Raw genomic sequence first — 20228 nt, 5'->3', positions numbered from 1 at the left:
AGGCAGTCGGTAAGAAATCACCAGTTTATTGAATGAAAAACCCAACATCAACTCAGTCCCTCCCACCCCTATCTCCTCTCTATGGCTCAGGAGACGCTCAGGACAGCAGGGCTGAGCCCTGGGAAGGGCTGGAGGAGAGCTTGGGAGAGGTATGGAGAATGAGAAAAACACTTTCAAAATGAAGTTCTGTGCAAAAACTTCTGGGAAGGAGTGAGAGGACAAGAGAAAAGCTCCAAAGGGGCTGTGGGGTGCAGAGGGCTGGGCTGGGGCCCTGTGTCCTCAACCACTCCTGAGAACACGGACGGTCAGGACTGAGGGGCTCAGACCCCGGGTTGGTGAGAGGGAGGTGACAGGGAGGGAAGGAGCCTGCTGGAGGGAAACCTGGCTGGGAGGATGGGTCTGGGCCCAGGCTGGGGCCTAAGGAGGGGGAAGAACAGAGCAGGGAAAGGCAGAAAAACTGACACGGTGGGAGGAGGGAGATGAATGGGAGATGAAACAGAATGTCTGAGGGGCCACAGACAGCATGTATGGTGGTGGGGGTCTGCCTCCCATCTCTCTAAGTCCAGGCAGAGCTGTGCTGGGTGAGGGGCTGGGAGGCAGAGGCAGGAGCATCATCAACAAGGGTGGAAGCCACGAAGACAGCGACCAGTGCACAGGGTGTGTCACATGGTACAACCAAGAGACTTGGCGTGCAAAGAACCAAAGAAACACTCAGGACACACACGACATCTGCAGGGAACCTGGGGGTGGTGAGGAAGTCGTGCACGGGTGGTGGGGGGAGACTGGGAGGCCCCTCTGTCCTAGAAACGCTGTGTCACCATAGCAACAGGGTCCTGGAGGCGGGGGAGCTGCCTCCTGCCCCTGTGAGCTGTGAAGCAGGGGTCCTGTGGGCTCAGGGTGCCCCCTTACCCTCCCTTGGGAAGCTCTGGGGCAGGTGGAGAACCCCATAAGAGTTGAAAGTGGCCCTGGGTCCTGCTGGAGGCGGCAGAGTGAGTGGATCTGGCAGCTGCATCTTAGAGGACACCCTGGTGGCTGGAGGGGCTGGGGGAGGACTAGGCTCTCCTGCTGGGGACCAGGATTCCAGCTTTCTCATTTCCGGGAAGGAAACTGATACCACAAGGAAGAGTTTGGAAGTCGGGTGAAGGAAGGCCTGGGGGACTCAGTCCAGGGGACTATGGGCACCAGAAGGCAAAACCAACACGCCTTGGGCCTGGAGCAGGAGGGAGAAGGGGAAAAGCGGGAATGAGGAGGGGCTGTGCAGGGGTGGGCTGGAGGGGAGGGGAGGGGAGGCGTCCCTGTGGCAGTGTCCTTCGGGACCTGGGCGAGTGAGAGGCAGACCCTGGTGCCAGGGAAGGGATGCTGGGCCCGGGCCTGCTGGCCTCCCCCTGCCCGCAGGCGGTGAGGCTGGTGGCAGTGCCAGGAGGGAAAGTGGCTGGGAGACAGGGCCTCAGGTGGCCTTGCTGCCACTGAAGAGTCCCACTGGAAAGTGCTTGACATGGGTGGGCCACTGGGCTGCCAGCTGGAAGAACTTGATGTCACTCCACTCGACCCCATCGATGGACACTGGGGGTGACAGGAGAGGAGGGGTGACCAGACTGCTCAGGCCATCTCCCCAGGGCCCCTTGGGAAAGGCCATTGCCTGCCTCCCTCTCCAGTCCCTTTCTTGCCCTCCTCCCGGCCCTGCCCGCCCTCGCACCTCTCAGCATAGTCTGCTGCTGCTTGGCTGAGCAGATGAGGCGGCTGATGCCTTCAATGACCTGGCTCTTAGAATCCACCTCCTTTTCTCGGGGTTTCTTGCTCAGGAAGATGGTGGGAACTGGAAAGCAAGCAAGGCCACCTGTGTCCCAGCCCCTGGGGAGGCCGCCACCCCTCTCCTCCCCAGCCAACTGTCCCCTTCTTCCTGTGGCGAGGGGAGGTGATCTGCAAACCAACCCCTCCTCCCTGGCACTGGGCTGTGGGTCAGGATCTTCAGGATCCTGACTCAGTCCCAGCACTGAGGTGGTGACTTTGGCTAAGGTCCCACTTCTCCCCCTGGGGCTCGATATCTTCGCCTGTTCAGTGAAGACCTTGGTCCAGATGGTCTCTGAAGTCCTTTCCAGCTGGAACGTTCTAGGCAGCCTGTGGGGCAGGGGCCTGCCTCCCTATCAGGCGCATGCTCTATGCAGGAGCCAGTGCAGCATGAGTTTGTCCTCACGCTGTCCTGGGGATGCCGGGGAGTGCTCCCTGTTCCACTCCCACTCCAGAAAGGAAGCAAGGGCAGGGAGGGCACTGCTGAGCAGGCAGCTGCCCCTTGCAAGTTTCTGTGCTGCAGGCCGTGGGTTTTGGCTGTGGGCCTGGCACAGCCCCATGCCTGACCCCCCAGGGGAACTCTGCAGAGGGGAGTCACACACAGAAATAGGCACAGCTGCTTTGCAGTACCCAAAGGAGGCGGGGTTGGGGTCATGCCAGTGCTGCAGGTGCACTACCAGTTGCGGGTCCCCAGCTGGCACCAACGGTGGCAGGCGCTGCCGCAGCACTGGCCCAGCCATAGGGGTTCCTGCCTCACTCCCACGCACAGGAGCCGGGCCAGCTCCAACTCCCCTCCAGCTCCTTAAGCTACCCCTGCTATCCAGAATGGACTGTATGCCCCTTAATCCTGAAAACACAACCACGTCCTTTTGCTCATGAGGCCTCTTTGGAGCGGCCTCCAGGGCTGGGTGCAAGTTCTCTACTCCTGCGTCACAGGGACCTGGAGCTGTGATATAGAGAGGCCTCTCCCTGTCTGCAGTCCATCCCGGACAGCAGTGGCCAGAAAGGCCCCCTTCATTACACAGTGGCAGCTGCCTCAGCCCCTAAAGTACTGGAGCTCAGCAGAGAGTGAACAAGCGACTCTCTGCAGCCTCGGTTTCCTGCATGACAGAAGGAATGGCCTTGTCCCTCAAGGGGAGGTGGGACTGCCCCCTCTGCACCCCATGCCAGACCATGGGATGCTTCTTCATCCCAAATATCCCAAAAGCAGATTTATTCCCAGGCCCTGAGAGACGAGACGGGAGGCCTGGTGGCCCATGGTCTTCCCCGACCTTGGGGGTACTTACCTTTCTTGTTCTTTTCTTTGGTGACCACAGTCATGGCCATGGTGCCAGAAAGCTGGGCCTCCCCACTATGGGGCAGGCGGGACACCTGCACTGAGCGGAAGACACTCTTGAGGGTGTTCTTCGAGCTGGCGTCCCTCTTGTCGCCTTCCCTCCTCCGCTCCCCGGGGTGGCCCAGCCAGTAGTCCACCTGGAGGCCAATCACGTCCCCATATGGGCTATTAGGGCTCCTGAGGAAAGGGAACAAAGAGGAGAGGTCAGCTCTGCCTTCAGCTCCCAACTGCATAGGCCTGATGGGGTAGGGGCCATGCCAGTCCCCGGGAGGGCAGGCTGAGGAAGGCTGCAGCTCTGTTCCCTCCAGCCACACAGAGCAGCTCATGTAGGAGAGGAGAATCAGGCTGATCTGAGAACAAAGCTGGGGAGAATAAAGGCCCAAGTCACGAAAAGGAAACCAAATAAAATCTTCACAGGATGACAAGGGCAGCAGAGAAGGAAGCTTTATGAAGGAAGAATGTGTGTGTGTACATAAGTGCATGCGTGCACACACATATACACACATATAACACACACACACACACACACACGCCCAGCAGGCAAAGCCTGGGCCAAACTGAGCCTCGAGCTGGAGAGAAGGCCTGAGCCTGGCAGAAGCCCCTGCGGGCGGCTCCAGTGCAGCCTCAGGACAGCGGCTGGTGCCGCCCGATCTGCAGCTTTCTCCTTTTCATGGCACTCTTAGCTCAGCGATAATTTTAGCTCCCAGGAGAAGGGCTGGTGTGTCTTGAAAGGAGGTGTCAGACACAATAGGTACACAGGCTAGGAAAGTCATCTGACTTTTCTCTTTCTGCCTCATTTTGGAGGTTCCGTTAAAAAACAAGATTAACTTGGAAGGGAAAGGAGGTAGAGGAAAGGGTTGGTGCCAAGGCTCCCCAAACCCATGCTGGACAGAAACCCTTCCACTGTGGGGTGAGATGAGAGAAAACGCCTCCAGGAGGCCGGGAACCTGAGGTCCCCAGGGCAGAACTCGGCTGCGTGGGTACTTCCTCCTTTCCTCTACTGTTCCCTCCAGAAGACCCTGAAGGGAAGTGCCCCGAGGAGCAGAGGCTGAGGGAGACCAGGGACTGGGATTCTAGCTCTGGGGCAGGCCTCGTGCCACCCAACACATTACTGGCACTTTGGGGGAAGCCACCGGCCAATGCCATCCTCGCTGTTGCTACAAGGAAAGGGAAGAGGCGAAGGCGGAAGGCAGCGAAATGGGGGAAGGGAAGGCAGGCTGCTCCTTCCCAGCGCTGACCACGCCTGCTCTCCTCACCTCAGCCTTCTTGTCAGGAGCCCACCCCTCCACCCTCTCTCTGCCCCCTGCTGCTGGACCCTTGATCTAAACTGTAGATACTTGAGATCCTAAAGACACGGCCTCCTGCTATATCACTGCTTCCAGTGGTCTCAGAGATTCAGCCTGAACCCGAGCTCCGCCGCTTGCTCCCGCGCCGGCTCCAGCTCTAGCGCCTCAGCAGGGCCGCCTCACTGTGCCAGGCACTGACACGCATGTTCTTTTTCTCTTCTTTTTTAGAGACGTGGATTGTTTCCTTTAGAGAGGCCCTCTGACTGTCACCAAAGGAGACAATCCACGTCCCTAAAAAAGAAGAAAAAAGGAAAACACTAGAAAGAACAGCCCAATCCACGTCACTACGTGGCCCAGGCCTAGCTTTGAACTCCTGGGCTCAAGCGATCCTCCGGCCTTGGCCTCCGGAGTGGCTGGAACTACAGGATGAGGCCTGGTTTCCACGTTCTTATGTAACCTGCTCCACAGTCCTGCAAGGTGGCCACTTCACCTCTTTTCATTAGATGAAATTGAAGTTCAGTAACTTGTCTAAGCTAAGGCAGTGCAGAGACAAGACAGAACCACTCAAACCCACGTGTGTTTTATTTCCCAAGTGCCATGCTCTTTCTTGCACCTGGGAGGTCCCATAACAACACCTGGGAGGTCCCATAACAAGACACTTGCACAGCACTTCACAGGCCTCTGCCAACATTGTCTCATTCAACCCAATACTGTGAAACAGGGCAGAAAGTGTCCTCCCATGACCAGGCCGGCTAGTGATATGTCTCTGAATTCTAACTTTAGTGTTTTGGGTTTTTTTTTGAGAGACAGGGTCTTGCTGTCACACAGGCTACAGTGCAGTGGCGCAGTCATGGCTCACTGCAGCCTCAAATTCCTGGGCTCAAGCAATCCTCCTGCCTCAGCCTGAGTAGCTAGGACCACAGGTGTGCACTACCACGCCCGGCTTCCTGTGGCTACCTTCTAAGCCCATGCGCCTGTCACTGGAATCAGCTGGGTGGGCCTGATGGAGGGCATGGCAGGACAGGTACGGGCAGGAGCCTTACCCCACGATGGCCAGGGCGCTGCTCATAGATGGGGAGGAGGGAGGGGTGGCCGTGGCGTCTCGGCTCAGGCCCGAGCTGGAGGGTGGTGATGTGGAGGGCACAGTAAGGCTGACCACAGGAGAATCGTCCCCATCGCCTGTCAGGGGACAAACGACAAACACAGTTGGCCAGAGGAAGCTATCTCTGACTTGGTGGTGGCAAGGAGCCGGGGTTCCTCCCATCCCGTGGCCTGCTTTCCTCCTTTGGCCCCAGGCTCCTTCCACCTCCCCCAGCCACCACCGCAGCAGGGGAGTGAGGGCGCCCACAGGCTTCCTGCTCAAGCTCTGACTTCCCTCAGGGCATCCAGAGCTTAACTTCTGGCCTGCTGGACTAGAGGGAAGACAGGGAGGGCACCAGCCTCACTCCACAGAACAAGGGAGCCCCAGGCTCACCTGCTGTGGAGGGAGAGTCTTCAACCAGACCCACCTTCACCACCTGCAAGGAGAGAAGAGGCACTCATTAGATCCTTCTGTTAAAGCAGGCATGTTCTGATCCAACCAGAAACAGATTGGTGGCACAAGAGCCATCACTACACATTATTTTATTGCCGACTTTAAAATCTTTGCAAATCTGGGCCGGGCGTGGTGGCTTACGCCTGTAATCCCAGCACTTTGGGAGGCTGAGATAGGAGAATCGCTTGAACCCGGGAGGCGGAGGTTTCAGTGAGCTGAGATGGCGCCACTGCACTCCAGCCTGGGCGACAGAGCGAGACTCCATCTCAAAATAAATAAATACATCAAATAAATAAGTAAATAAAAAAATCTTTGCAAATCTGGAACAGCCCAGCTGTAGAAACAAACAAACAAAAAACAACAAAACCTAGTTGCAACAATGAGGTGGGGCATGCGAGACTTTGCAGCTCTTCTCTGGGGATAAAGGGCTGAAGGCAGGAACCACTGTGATGTCCTGATGTTGTTTCTCTAAGGTCCTGTGGGCAGAGGGCCTAGGAAGATGGCTCTGTCTCTGCCAGGTGGGAGAGTCTAAAGCCAAGTGGACGTGCTAAGGTGTGGACACCAGCCTTCTCCTCTCTGGTCTTCCTGGAATGTGGAAGTGTACTGAATGGGGGTGGGGGGGTTCTTTAGGAATTTTCAATTCTCCATAGAGAATTCTGGAAAGGACAGCCTGGGCCCTCCAGTGGCTAGAAAAGAACACAGCCACAGACTAGGTGAGCATCCAGGCTGTGGTCTGAGGTGACAGGTAAAGTCCTGGGCCCTATCACCTGGGCCCAGGCCCAGGCAAAGAGGCAGCTGGGCTGGGAGTCCAGAGGGCTGGAACCTGATGGGGCGAAATCTACCGCACAGGCCTGCAGGTGGTTGCCTGGAGGCTGCCGCGACAGCAAGGCTGTGTTTGCTGAAGTCTGTCCCGATTCTCTATGCGCCCTTCTTTTGATTCCCAGAGAGGAACAAATTGCCACTCTGGGGCTTCCTGGATACAACTCCCCTTCTCTCCTTGTTCGCCTGGCATTTGGTGAGGTTGCTAGCTCTTTTGGTTTTTAATTTGTTTTAAATTTGTTATCTCTCTGTCTCTCTCGGTTGCGAGGCCTGAGTGAGCAGCAACTCACAGCTCCACGAAGATGTGTCAAACCACCAGCCACAGCTATGGGCCATGGTCTTGGGGCCTGTAATGTGGCTATGGGAGCAGCCCAGGGGCTAACCGGGGACTGGCTAGACTGCAGGACAGGAGGCTCTGCAAGGCACGAGAAAGGGCTGCTGGATTTCCCCAGCTCAGGTATCTCCTGAGATCACTCAAGACACCCACATCTTGGATGCGCAGAGAGCAGGGAGAGCAGGGAGCTAGGCCCCCTCATCCACATGAGCCCCTCCCTGTCTAGAAGCTACGAGGGACCCTCAAGGAAATTACAAAAAAAGATACAAGCTGGTGGGGCACGGTGGCTCACGCCTGTAATCCCAGCACTTTGGGAGGCTGAGGCAGGTGGATCTCTTGAGTCCAAGAGTTTGAGACCAGCCTGGGCACCATGGCGAAATGCCATCTCAGCAGAAAAATACAAAAATTAGCCGGGCGTGCCGTGCACAGGGGCTCAAGCCTGTAATCCCAGCACTTTGGGAGGCTGAGGCAGGTGGATCTCTTGAGTCCAAGAGTTTGAGACCAGCCTGGGCACCATGGCGAAATGCCATCTCAGCAGAAAAATACAAAAATTAGCCGGGCGTGCCGTGCACAGGGGCTCAAGCCTGTAATCCCAGCACTTTGGGAGGCCAAGGCAGCCGGATCACGAGGTCAAGAGATCGAGACCGACCATCCTGGCCAACATGGTGAAACCCCGTCTCTACTAAAAATACAAAAATTAGCTGGGTGTGGTGGCACGTGCCTGTAATCCCAGCTACTCGGGAGGCTGAGGCAGGAGAATCACTTGAACCTGGGAGGCGGAGGTTGCAGTGAGTCGAGATCGCGCCACTGCACTCCCACCTGGCAACAGAGTGAGACTCTGTCTCAAAAAAAAATTAGCCAGGTGTGGTGGCATGTACCTATGGTCCCAGCTACTCAGGAGGCTGAGGCAGGAGGATCACTTGAACCCAGGAGGCAGAGGTTGCAGTGAGCTGAGATTGTGCCATTGCACTCCAGCATGGGCAACAGAGTCAGACTCCATCTCATAAAAAAATAAAAAATAAAAAAAGATAGAAGCTGGTTTCGAAGGGAAATGTAAAGCTCTTTTAAGTGGAAATCAGAGTTTTCAGTCCTGCTCCGGTGCCATGCTCTGGCCTCTGGCAGGACTGCACAGCTCCCCCGGACCCCTCCCTAGGTCAGGCTGAGCCTGTGGCCCAGCTGCTGATGAACAGACAGCCGGCAATGCACCTGCCATGAGACATCCACGGGGTTCTTCCTTGACTTTCAAAGTTTACTAGTATAGAGATTTCTCCTTGGTTAAATAAAAAAGGAAAGAAGAAAGCCTTCCTCTCAGTGGCCTATCCAACCATGAAGACAGAAGTATCTGTTTTCAGACTTTTCTGAATGCTGCCTTCCACTACTACCAAAGCAGCTCCCTTTCCCGTGAGCCACGTCTGGACATCACTCCCCGGGTGAAGGCAGCGAGGTCAGGGCCTGGTGTAATAAACAGGAGACACCAGTGATGGACCCAGGAACAGTTCATGATTTGGAAAAGGCAGACACTAAAAGGGACAGCCCAATCCATGTCCCGGCCCAGGGTTTCTCCACCTCTGCACTACTGACACTTGGGGCCAAGCCATTCTCTGCTGCGGGACCTCCTGTGCACTGGAGGATGACCAGCGGCATCCCTGGCCTCCACCCACTGGGTACCCCCCGTATAACAACCAAACACGTCTCCAGACACTGCCAGGTAGTCCCTGGAGGCAAAATCTCCAGTGTCTGGAGAACCACTGTTCTAGATGAATCTTTTGTTTTCCTGTGTAAGGGGGAACAGGAAGACCAGGAGAACGGGTGGGGTGCCAAGCAGAGGGAGTCAGTACTCACGCCAATGAAGGGAATAAACTTCTGATAGGAGTCTTCATCAGGGCTGTTGGGAGACACAGGAGAGCTTCATAGTTAGTAGGAGAGACAGGGAGGAGTGCTGGGGAATTGGCCTTTCCTATCTCACTGTGGCTGCAGCAGAGTCCAGGATGCTGGGCTGCCTCTGCCCATCACATCCTGGGGCGGCATGGGGAAGGTCTGGGACTTGCTGTGCATGTGGAGCTCACAAAATGAGGGCAAATGACCTGATCATGCAAGCTACGCTCCCTGCTTCCCACGTCTGAGTTCCAGCTACGAGGATGGGCTGCTTTATACTGAAGGGCAGGAAAGGAAACTGATGAACTCAGGCTCCTATGGGTGGGAGGCCTTGGGCAAGGAAGGAGTGCTGGGGAGGTGGTGGTAAAAACCACTCATATCCTTTTGGGTTCCTATGAAGGAATATAGCATGTGGAGAAGGAAAATGTGAGAAAGCAAGGAAGACTCAAGATTCCTCTAACCCACCCAACCTATTTTTAAGAAACCCCTCAAAGTCAAACTTACAACTTATGCCGGCAAGTCAGCATGGCTTCGGCCACGGGAAGCTGGTGTGTCGTGGCTGCCCCGTTGACGTACTGCATCACCCGCCCTGCCACGTCCAGTTGCTCTGCAGAAAAGCCAAGAGATCACTAACTGCCTACTGACTTCAGCTGGCAAATCTGCAGACCCTCTCGGAGAGGGCTCCCTTCCTGAGACCCGTCAGACTCTAGGAGTTGAGTGAAGGATGGGGCTCTACGGTCCTTTTGGTTTGAAGGAATCATGAGCCCAAGGATGGTCCTCTCCCTTCCAATCTTTGCAGTTCCTCAAAGCCCTGCTCTTTCTTGGGCCACGCACACCCTTCTTCTCATGTCCACTTGCTCCTGCCTGTCCTTGCACATACCCATCTGGTGGCCTGGAGGAGCCTCACCCCACAGACTTTTGCCATCACCTCCTTCTCAGTTGCGCCAGGCCCTCACTACCTCTCAGCCTGGAAGAGCTCAACCTCTTTCTGATCCCTGCCACCTTTATTTTTTTATTTTTATTTTATTTTACTTTTGAGACAGAGTTTCACTCTGCTGCCCCAGCTGGAGTGCAGTGGCGTGATCACACTGCAGCCTCAACCTTCTGGTCTCAAGCAATTCTCCCACCTCAGCCTCCCGAGTAGCTGGGACTACAGGTGCACACCACCATACCCAGCTAATTTTTGTATTTTTGTAGAGACAGGGTCTTGCTATGTTGCCCAGGCTGGTCTTGAACTCCTGGGTTCAAGTGATCCACCGTGCCCTTGACCTCTGCCACCTTTATTTGATATTCAAGAAAGCACCTGGTTGGTGGGGTGCTATTCATTTATCAAGTGACTGCTTTGTCACTTGACTGCTATTCTCTGCTCCTTGTATTTCATCTCTACAACTAGAGATGCCCTGGCCACTATGCCAGCATGGCCCTTGTTCCTTCCAGATGAACAGGAGCAGAGCAAATAGCAGAGGATGAAAACTGGCAGAGTGGAGGGGCTGTGCACAGTGAGCCTCCGCTTAATAAACACTTATGGAAAAATGAATGGACAGAGTGACCGGGAAGGTGAGAGCTGCAGGGAGGAAAGCAGCATGACCTCAGCCTCCTTCTGCAGCCAGGCTGGCACCTGTGGACCCCGGGGGTGGGAATAAGCTCCTTACACGGGGCCATTACCTGACACTGGTGGCTCCGAGCGACTGAACAGATCTCTCCAACCAGAATCCAGGAAGGAACTACTGTATTTACTGTCGACTGACCCCAAGTATTTGGCCACAGGGTGAGAACCTGGTAGATGGAAAACCAGAGGTGGTGAATTCGTCAGGAGATGAGACAGTGTGGGAGCAGCTGTCCCTGGCTACGGCCTTGGTCTCCTTGACTGTCCCTTCCTAGGCCCCAACCCCACCGTCCTGTTCCAGATGAGGCATCTGTCTATGGAACCCTCACGCCCGACGCCCTCCTGGTGCCTCCCGTCTTTACCGAGGGGGATGATGAGGAAGCGCATGTAGCCAAGCCAGTCGGAGGTCTTGTTGGCCAGGGACTTGACAAAGAACCTGAGGATGGAGCTCAGGTAGCTCTGGCCTCCCACAGCAGCCACCTTCACTGGCCTCGGCATGGAAGAGTTGCAGTTGCAGCTGGGGAGGAAGAGGAGCGTCATAGCAGTGCTCAGGGGGTGCCAGGATCCTGCCCGGGGGAGGCCCAGAGCTGACTTTCTGTGATCTCAACAACCCACAGGGGAAAAGCAAACCAATCCACAAAATAAAACAGAGAGGATCATACAGGGAATAAGCCACAGTGCTTTCACAACCAAGAGAAAAATCCAGGGTCAGAGGGCATTGCCCATGAAGCAGACGGAACAGCTGAGGCTAACGTAGGACTCGGCAGTGTGCCTGGGATGCCCGAAGGGTGTGTGCCCCCAGGCCTGGAATCCATAGTTCTCTTTCACAAGGGCAAGGGACTTGGGCCTTTTAAGAAGGCCCTGAGGGTAGGGGAAGCACTGACTCCTGAGTGTCTAGCAGCATGTTGCAGATGGAAGGAATAAAAGATCTTTTTAAAACCAGTGTGTCCTCTCCTTCATCATGGCTTTAAGAGGATAAAGCAAGTCAAGGCATGGCGGGGGTCCAGGCAGGGAGGCAGGGAGCACAGGAATTGATATTTCCACCCCCGATCCTCTGGGGTCTGTGGGGGCCTCGAGCCCTACAGTCTGCTGCCGCCACCCCCCTAAACATACGCCCCTCTGCAAATTATTGGTCTGATGAGGCCAGGAGGGTCTATCATTGCTTAGAAGTCAGGGTTGGAAGATGAGGTCAGAGGGAATCTCTAAGGGCAGGAGAAGGGAGGCCAGAGCCCTTACTAGCGCTGGATCCGGGTGAGCAGGGCGGACAGCACGGCCTGGACCTCCACGGTGGAGCAGGTGCACACCACAGGCTTCCGCTGGTCCTGGAGCAGCTCAGCCACATACTGGGATAGGGAGGGAGGAGAGCAGGGACACAGGTGAGAACACATCGCTCCTTCACAAGGGCCAAGAGGCAAGTGAGACCCAGACCGAGCTGCAGGGCCCCTGTCCTCTGCAGTTCAGACCGAAGCTGGGCAAAGGCAGCCAGGTCTCCGGACTGCCAGTAAGGAGAGGGTGGGGCCGACCCACGAGACACGCAGAGTGTGAGAGATGGGAAGCCTTAGGGGGTTTCACATGCTAGGACACTCCAGGTGTCCCCGGCACCAGTGTCTAAGCCAGGTGGACAGCGGTGAGGGAGCAGGCAGGGATGCTCTGCCTTGCTGACCTGCCTTCATGGGGCAGCCCTGGAGGTTACAGCCAGGTGCTTCTCTACAGGCCCCCGTTCCACTATGCTGCCTGACGCATGTGGCGCCCTGGAGGAATTACTGTTGCTTTTTGTTTGTTTGTTTTTTAACGTATGAGGAAGCTGAGGTAGAGCAAACTTAGTGATTTAAGATCCCGCAAGTTGGACAATGACAGAAGTTGGACTAGAACTCAGAGTTCTGGGCTCAGTTCAGAGCAGGTGGGGGCTGATGGAGGGGTGAGTTTCCCACCTCCCCACGCAATAGCATGGAGGCCACACTGACAATGCAACTGGGCATTGCCTGCCCTCCAGGACCCCACATGGCCTCGCAGTTTCAGCACTTACCTGGCCCTGCCAGTCAGTGGTGTTCACCAGGATGACATTTTCTGGGAGGGCTGCATCTGACACCAGGATCTGATTGAGCTGGTCATACACCACCTTTCTTGGAATCTGCAGGAACAAAAGAAAGTGTCTCTTGTTAGGGAGTCCCCGGGGAGCCTGAGGACAGGGCTGCTGGACTGGTGCATGGGGAGTCTCTGGAGCAGGGGTGTTAGAGAGAACAGATATCAGGACTTTGGGAGGGAGACTCAGTCTCCCACTGGCCAGACCACGATGGAGAGGAGGAGAAAGAAGCAGCAAAGCAAGTCCTTAGAGGACACATGGAGATGAGGAACAAAGCCACAGCGGTTGTCCTGCCAGGGCAGGTGGAGAGGATGGAGGTGCAGCAAGCCTCGCGGATGGGAAACGGTGTGGGTGGCAGGAGGGGCAGCAGCGTAAGAACCAGGAAGGGAGAGGCAGAGGGCAGCCAGCAGGTGCTCAGAGAAACGGAAACGAGGGCAGTGGGGAGAGAAATAATGAGAGTGGCAGTGAGTGCTGTGTGGGTACCTGCTGTCTGAGGGAACAAAAGGTATTTCAGGAACAGTGATTAACAAGAAGGACAATACCTCACCCCAGGCACTGGGCTATTCTAGTCTCAAGTTCATTTTCAGCCATGTAATAGCATGGAGCTCAGGAGGCCACACTGACAATGCACTTGGTAAGTTATCAGGGGAATGAACAGGCTGGCTGTTTAACCCTAGCAGAACTGGAACTGTGTAAGGTGTGCCAGGAAAATCCCTGTCCCAGATCTCTGACACCACAGGCCTTCAAAAGGAGAACACAATTCCTGAGGCCCAGTTCTTCTGACTTCTTCTCCAACCCACTCTCAGGTCCTTCCATTGAAACAGTTTAATATTGTTGGCTTCCCGGCTTGAAAGCACGATGACCGCCCACAGCAATACTCAGGTTGGGAGCTCAGGTCAGGATGTCCCACGAGATCCAGAGGCTGCTGTCCTCTGCAACAGTGGATTCATGGCACAATCTCCAGACTGACGTCTGATGGAGGCAGAGACACCGGTGGTGTGGAATCGACACTTGCAGCCGTGGCAGGCCAGGACCACACAGCGTTTTTGGCTCCCCTGCCTGCGCCCTAGAGGTCAGCGTGGAAGCCAGTTCCACACTGGCAGTAAGCAAGGAATATAGGAGACCTCTCTAATTTAGTCTTTCTTCAAGAGTTTTTGTTCAGAGCATTTCCAAGTATTCCTCTTCTCTCCAACTAACTGTCCAAGGAAGCCAACAAAACAGAGCCTGAAGTTCAGGGAATCTCAGAGGGTCCTGGTGTTTTGGGGGCACCCAGAAGTACCTGCGTGCTGTGGCCCAGATCTGGGGAGCGCTCGCTGTCGGAACTGTTGGTCCTCTCACTTAGGGGCTTGGAGAGCTGCCGCTCCTTCAGGGGCGTGCTCCTCTTCTGCCGGGGTGTGTGCACCCCCTCCACTTTGCTGCCAGGGAGGTGGAAAAAGGCTGGTGAAATAGCCCCTCCAACCCCAAAGCTGCTGCCAGCCCCGCTTTCCCTCAGCCCTGAAGCCCATGCTAAGCACAGCTGCAGGCTGTACCCCCTGCTTCCTTTCCATCTGCAGTACCTGGGGGAGGCAGAGCCCTGGAGATCCGTTTTACTGGACTTCATGGGAGTTTTGACTTTCTCCGGCACAACCAGACTCGTGCTGGCATCTCCAAACATGTCCTGGTCAGTGATTTCCTACCACGGAGGAGAGGAAACAGTGAAGATGACCTCCCACTCAGTGACCACCCAGGAACCTCCTTGGACTGGCCAGGCCCCATCACCATCCTGAAGAGAGAGTTACTCATTCTCTTTTCCCGAAAGCAAGTGGTCCTAAAGCTCCTGCCTCAGCCGAAGGAAAATCGCCACTGTTCACGGGTGACTGAGTACACCCCGTGTGGGCACCATATGCTGCAATCCAGTAAATATCCAGTTACAAACGACCTGCTGGCACAAGAAGAGTGGACTGATGATCTGCTGTCTCCAGGAGTGAAGAGGGGACCCCTAGATACATCTCCCTGGTGCCCTGACCGGACCTTATCTGGTCTAGAAGAGCAGGGAGGGCCATAGCCCCATTCCTTACCTTGGCCAAAGCCACCTGCATCTCCGTTGAGATTCTCCCTTCCTTCCTCATCCCCAAGCCACCGCTGTGTGTCCCCGCTCTGGCCACACTCTCACATCCACCCTCTCTATCCCACCTTCTGAGCCCAGGCCTTTGCCTTTCCTCAGATCACTTTTTTTTTTTTTTTGAGATGGATTTTCACTCTTATTGCCTAGGTTGGAGTGCAGTGGCACAATCTTGGCGCAACCTTGGCTCACCGCAACCTCCGCCTCCCAAGTTCAAGCAATTCTCCTGCTTCAGCCTCCCGACTAGCTGGGATTACAAGCATGTGCCATCATGCCTGGCTAATTTTGTATTTCTTTTTTAGTAGAGACGGGGTTTCTCCATGTTGGTCAGGCAGGTCTCGAATTCCCAACATCCTTTTTTATTTATTTTATTTACTTATTTTATTTATTTATTTTTGAGACGGAGTCTTGCTCTGTCGCCCAAGCTGGAGTGCAGTGGCGCGATCTCGGCTCACTGCAAGCTCTGCCTCCTGGGTTCATGCCATTCTCCTGCCTCAGCCTCCCGAGTTGCTGGGACTACAAGGCGCCCACCACCATGCCCGGCTTATTTTTAGTAGAGACGTGTTAGCCAGGATGGTCTCGATCTCCTGACCTCGTGATCCGCCCGCCTCGGCCTCCCAAAGTGCTGGGATTACAGGCATGAACCACCGCCCCCAGCCTAATTCCTGACATCCTTTTAAATTTTTTTTAGACAGGGTCTTGCTCTCTTGCACAGCCTGGAGTGCAGTGGCATGGTCTCAGCTCACTGCAGCCTTGAACTCCTGGGCTCAAGTGGTTATCTTACCTCAGCCTTCCAAGTACAGGTGCATGTCAGCATGCCTGGCTAATTTTTTTGTATTACTATTTTTTTTTTTTTTTTTTTTTTTGTAGAGACGGGTTTTTCCATGTTGCCCAGGCTGGTCTTGAATCCCCAGGCTCAAACAATGTGCCTGCCTCAGCCTCCCAAAAGTACTGGGATTACAGGTGTGAGCCACCACACCTGGCCAAGTCTGATTCTTTAGTGGGGCCTCTGAGGCCCACCATGACCCAGCCTGGGCCACCTTTCTAAATTAACCTCCCGTGCCTCCTCCCTGGGCCCACTACCTCCCTAATGATCCAGCCCTCAGGGAGGACTCTGCTACCGATACAGGCCGCACACCTGCCTACTTCCCTGCCTCTGCCTGGTCTTTATGTTTTCAAAATGTTTACTGAGGGCATAACTTCTATAAAGTAAGAAGCACAAATTTAGAATAGTCAACTTGAATTTTTATGCAAATATGCCCCCAGGTGACCATTAACCAGATCAAGACAGAATGTTCCAGCACTCCTGAGGCCTCCCGATGCCCCTCCCTCTCCCCTGGGTAACAGGTATGCTGACGTCACCCTCATGGATTAGTTTTGCCTGTTTGTGAGTTTCACAGAACTGGAATCCTATGGCGTGCATTTTTTGGCATTCGGCTTCTTTTACTCACTCAACATTAAATTGCTGAGATTTGGCCAATCACTGAAGAGTTTTAGTCAGGAAGTGACACAATTGGAATTTAATTTTGAAAAGGCCACACTGTACTTGCCACGTGCAGTACGGACTATGGTGGGGCCACAGTGGAAGTAGGATTATTCAGATTACTGGTGAACTAGAAAATGTAAGTTAGGGTAGTGAGTTTCAAATTAATCTTGAATCAAGCCTAAATACATAAGATCTTTAACGTAGTCTTATTTACTATAGAAAACATAAGGCTAAAATAATTCTTTCACAGATTCTAGTCAACTCCCAGCAGGTCCCACCGTGAGGCTCATCCCTAGATGGCATTCTGTAAAGTTCTCTGCTCCTTCCCCACAAGGGTCCTGCCTCTGGTCCCACGGGATGAACTTTGATGTAACCTGCAAAGCCCAGCTCAGATGTCGCTTCTCCAGTTTGCATCCCCTGTACCTCCCTGGGCCGGAGGTACAGGGGATGCAAACTGTGGCTCACTCATGTTTGCATCTTCAGTGCCCAGCACAAGCAGGTGCACAGTAAATGTTTGTGCAATTCGACCTGTAAAAAAACTGGGCATCCCAACCAACTCAATTCCACTTCATTGGGGCTTAGGCCTGCACTCCTGGGCAGCTCCAGCACCTCTTAGAACACGGACCAGTACCAGTCAGAGACTGAATGTTGTGGGTTGCCTGGCCACGGAAACAGCAACATCCAATGAGGAAGGGATGATTTTCCAGGGAGAACGCTGATGACAGATGGTGAGAAGTTTCCCCAGCTAGCATTTGGTCTGCTCTTATTAAAGGGCAGAATGAGGACATTTCTGGTATACTAAGTTTGAGAGCAACCTGGTGTCTACACCAGGTAGTAGGTTGCATTCCACGGGTAAGGATTTCAGGAGAAAGAGAGTGCAGGACATTCATAAGCCTGCAGATTTAGGTGAAATTTCTATGGTGGTCCTGAGGGTCCTTCTGCCGTTATTTCTAAAGGGACAAACACTATTTGAAACAGCTGAAACAGGAAACTGACCCATACATACCAGAGTGTCTGTTTCAGTCAAGCTGTCATCTTGGTTTTTAATCCAAGTAGATTTAATTTTTTCTAGAGCAGCCAATTCCATCTGCAAAAATTATAAGAATTAGTTATCACTGATCCAAATAACTACCACTTTAATTTGTTTTACTAGGTCCCTATGAAGCTTAAAATACTTTCATTTAATCTCAAACCTCATAAAATCTTCAGGGCTTTTTTCTTATGTGGGCCGGGGAGGCGGGTACATTTCTGTGAAAACCAGGTTTTGGAGGGATCAGTTATCTTTGTCATCAAGTCAATAACACGGAGATTCAGAACCCAGAAATTCTGACTCCACGAGGTGTCACTAGGCAAGAGAAGCTCAAAATTTAGATGGCTTTGCTATTGCATCCATGAAGTCTTTGACCCTGGATCCAGTGAATACACTTGCCCAGGAAGGACATAGAGGGGAGGCCTCCTTTGCTTGCCAGAGAAAGGAGTATGCTAGGTTCAGGTCTTTGATTTTGAGACTAAAGACATCCATGGTAGCCAAATGCTTTTTGCTTGGTGGGAACATCCAGAAAACCCTCTAACAGGATATACTAAGCAGAAAGACACCCAATGTTAAGCCATTTAGGTGTAAATTAATTCTCCATTTGTCCCCAACTCTTATTAGCATTTCTCATAAATATTAAAAATTTCCTTTGCAAATATAGACACATAACCAGATTTTCGTATTTGTTAATATTGCTTCTTGCTGTGCAGACAGCAACTCAAAGTCACCAGCAGTGACGTGTGGGTTGTAGGTCTTAGATGCAGGGAAGGTACTGGCTTTCGTGAATCTTTTTGTTTCTTGTAGGGAACCATAGGAGGCAGAAAAATATAAATGATATCCCACTTCCTCCCAATGACTCAAAGTCCTTTCTCTGAGTCAATCATATAATACTGAGAAGCATCAGGCTAGTAAGTTCAGGGTCACCTAGTAAACTATGGAACAAGGATCACCACAGCAGGCTCCCTATGTCACACTCTAAACCAGGGTTCCTCCACCTTGGCACGATTGACATTTGGGGCTGGCTCATTCTTATTGTGGGGGCCTGTCCTGTGTACTGTGGGATGTCTGGCAGCATCCCTGGCCTCTACTCACTAGGTGCTGGTAGTGGCAACTCTCCACTCCCTAATTTGTGACAAACAAAAATGTCTCCAATCATTGCCATATGTCTGGGAGGCAAAATCATCCCCAGTTGAGAACCCCTGCTCCAGGCCATTTGCAGGACTCACTCAGCATGCCTGAGCCAGACTCTGGGACCCCAGATCTTCAGATGGTTTGGCTTGTGTAATGGCTCACAGCCACAGAACAGGTTGCTTCCAGATTGCAGAGCTAGCTCATTTACACCTTGTCTATATGATCAGCCAATGTTGTTGTTGCTGTTGTTTTTTTGAGACTGAATCTCACTCTACTGCCCAGGCTGGGGTGTAGTGGTGCAATCTTGGCTCACTGCAACCTCTGCCTCCCGGGTTCAAGTGATTTTCCTGCCTCAGCTTCCTGATTAGCTAGGATTACAAGCATCTGCCACCATGCCTGCCTAATTTTTGTATTTTTGGTAGAGACAGCTTTTACCATGTTGATTGACCAGGCTGGTCTTGAACTCCTGACCTCAAGTGATCCACCTGCCTCAGCCTCCCAAAGTGCTGGGATTACAGGTGTGAGCCACCACGCCCAGCCTCGGCCAACATTAATAGAATCTAGAATCATGGAAAAGCTCTGGTTAGACCTGAGACTAAAGATAATTTCACTCCATTTTCGATCTCAATATGACAAATTAATTAAACGCGTTTTAAAGAGAATGAACTGGGTGATAACACAGGTCTGCTGGGAGGTTTTGAAGTAGCACGCCTTGTTGTTAAGCCCTATGACAGCTACAGCATTGCTTCCATGTCAAAGCTGCAACATTTATTAAGATCTTTATTCCTCCCAGCTTTATTAAGCTATAATTGACAAATAAAAATTGTATATATTTACAGTATACAACATGTTTTGATGTATGGATACACTGTGAAATGATTAAATCAAGGTAATTAGCATATCCATCTCCTGATAATATCTTTAACTTGGATTGGGCTTAGAGGACACCTGCTGGCTATTTACTGGCTCTTCCAGATGTCCCAGACAATCCTCCTGGGGACAAATTCCCAATTTCATCACATTTCTGTTCCTGCTTCTATAAACACTAAAGGGCTTTTTCCCCCAAAAGATGTTGGAACACCAGCAGGACTCCAGCTGTGTCTGACCAAGTGTTTGGCATGGGATATGGATGAGGCATCACTAGAGGTCCCAGAAGTCTGCACCACTGTGCTCATGGACAATGTCAGCTGCTGAAGGGTAAGAGTGTAGGCCCGTGTCAGAGAGAAGGGGGCAAGAGTGGGTAATGTGTAGGCTATCATTTCATGAAGGACTAGGCTCTAATGCCATTATTTATAGTGCTGTGGAAATAGCGACTTAGCAGCAGGCAGTCCTGGCTGGAAGTCTGCATCTGTGGCTGCCCTGACGCACTGTCAGGGCTCATTGTTATCAGCTTGGAGAACCAAATTATGTTGCCATTGTGTGCTCAAGCCTTGGGAAAATTCAACAACTGGAATAATTTGTATCAGGAGAAATTCTTTCTGGTTCTAGCGATAAACTGAATCCTCTAAAATGTGGGGAACAAAAAGCAAGATTAAGAAAAATAAATAAATAACAGTGCTAGGAAACCAGGGAAGAGAGCACACAAGTTGAGGTGGTGCATGCACACCTGCCTACATGTGCACAATCTCGTGGTTTTTCCTAATCCATTCAGAAGTTCTCCATTTAAGAGCACAGTCTTGTTCTGCTGTTCCCAAAGCGCCTTTCATACCAAAGGATTCCAAAGTTTCACACCCACATCCAGACATATGGGGCTCTTCAAAATAGAAATATCAGCACAGAACCAGCAAAGTGAGTCTGAAACGTGGCCAAGGGAACC

The 20228-nt window shown here is 52.9% G+C and overlaps 1 protein-coding gene across 4 annotated transcripts in view; it reads right to left on the bottom strand.

Moving 5' to 3' along the window:
- LOC100990116 (phosphofurin acidic cluster sorting protein 1) overlaps nt 1–20228 on the bottom strand; it is a 198789-nt gene that overhangs the window by 23130 nt on the left and 155431 nt on the right. For 3 of the 4 annotated variants that reach the window (XM_034933063.3, XM_034933064.3, XM_034933065.3), the window contains exons 11-23: nt 17255–17335; nt 14218–14333; nt 13941–14076; nt 12605–12709; nt 11815–11921; nt 10941–11095; nt 10638–10748; nt 9477–9579; nt 8940–8982; nt 5885–5927; nt 5454–5589; nt 3075–3301; nt 1697–1816 (exon numbers count right to left, since the gene is read on the bottom strand). In XM_034933063.3, the coding sequence (XP_034788954.3) occupies nt 1697–1816; nt 3075–3301; nt 5454–5589; nt 5885–5927; nt 8940–8982; nt 9477–9579; nt 10638–10748; nt 10941–11095; nt 11815–11921; nt 12605–12709; nt 13941–14076; nt 14218–14333; nt 17255–17335 (1483 nt within the window). Of the gene's footprint in view, nt 1–5; nt 1564–1696; nt 1817–3074; nt 3302–5453; nt 5590–5884; nt 5928–8939; nt 8983–9476; nt 9580–10637; nt 10749–10940; nt 11096–11814; nt 11922–12604; nt 12710–13940; nt 14077–14217; nt 14334–17254; nt 17336–20228 lie in introns of those variants that run through there. The other variant, XM_034933066.4, reaches the window with a different exon arrangement.

Source organism: Pan paniscus, chromosome 9 (genome assembly GCF_029289425.2).
Source record: "Pan paniscus chromosome 9, NHGRI_mPanPan1-v2.0_pri, whole genome shotgun sequence".
Classification (NCBI taxonomy): domain Eukaryota; kingdom Metazoa; phylum Chordata; class Mammalia; order Primates; family Hominidae; genus Pan; species Pan paniscus.
Note: the sequence above shows the minus strand (reverse complement) of the source record. Positions and strands in the feature narration are given on the sequence as shown.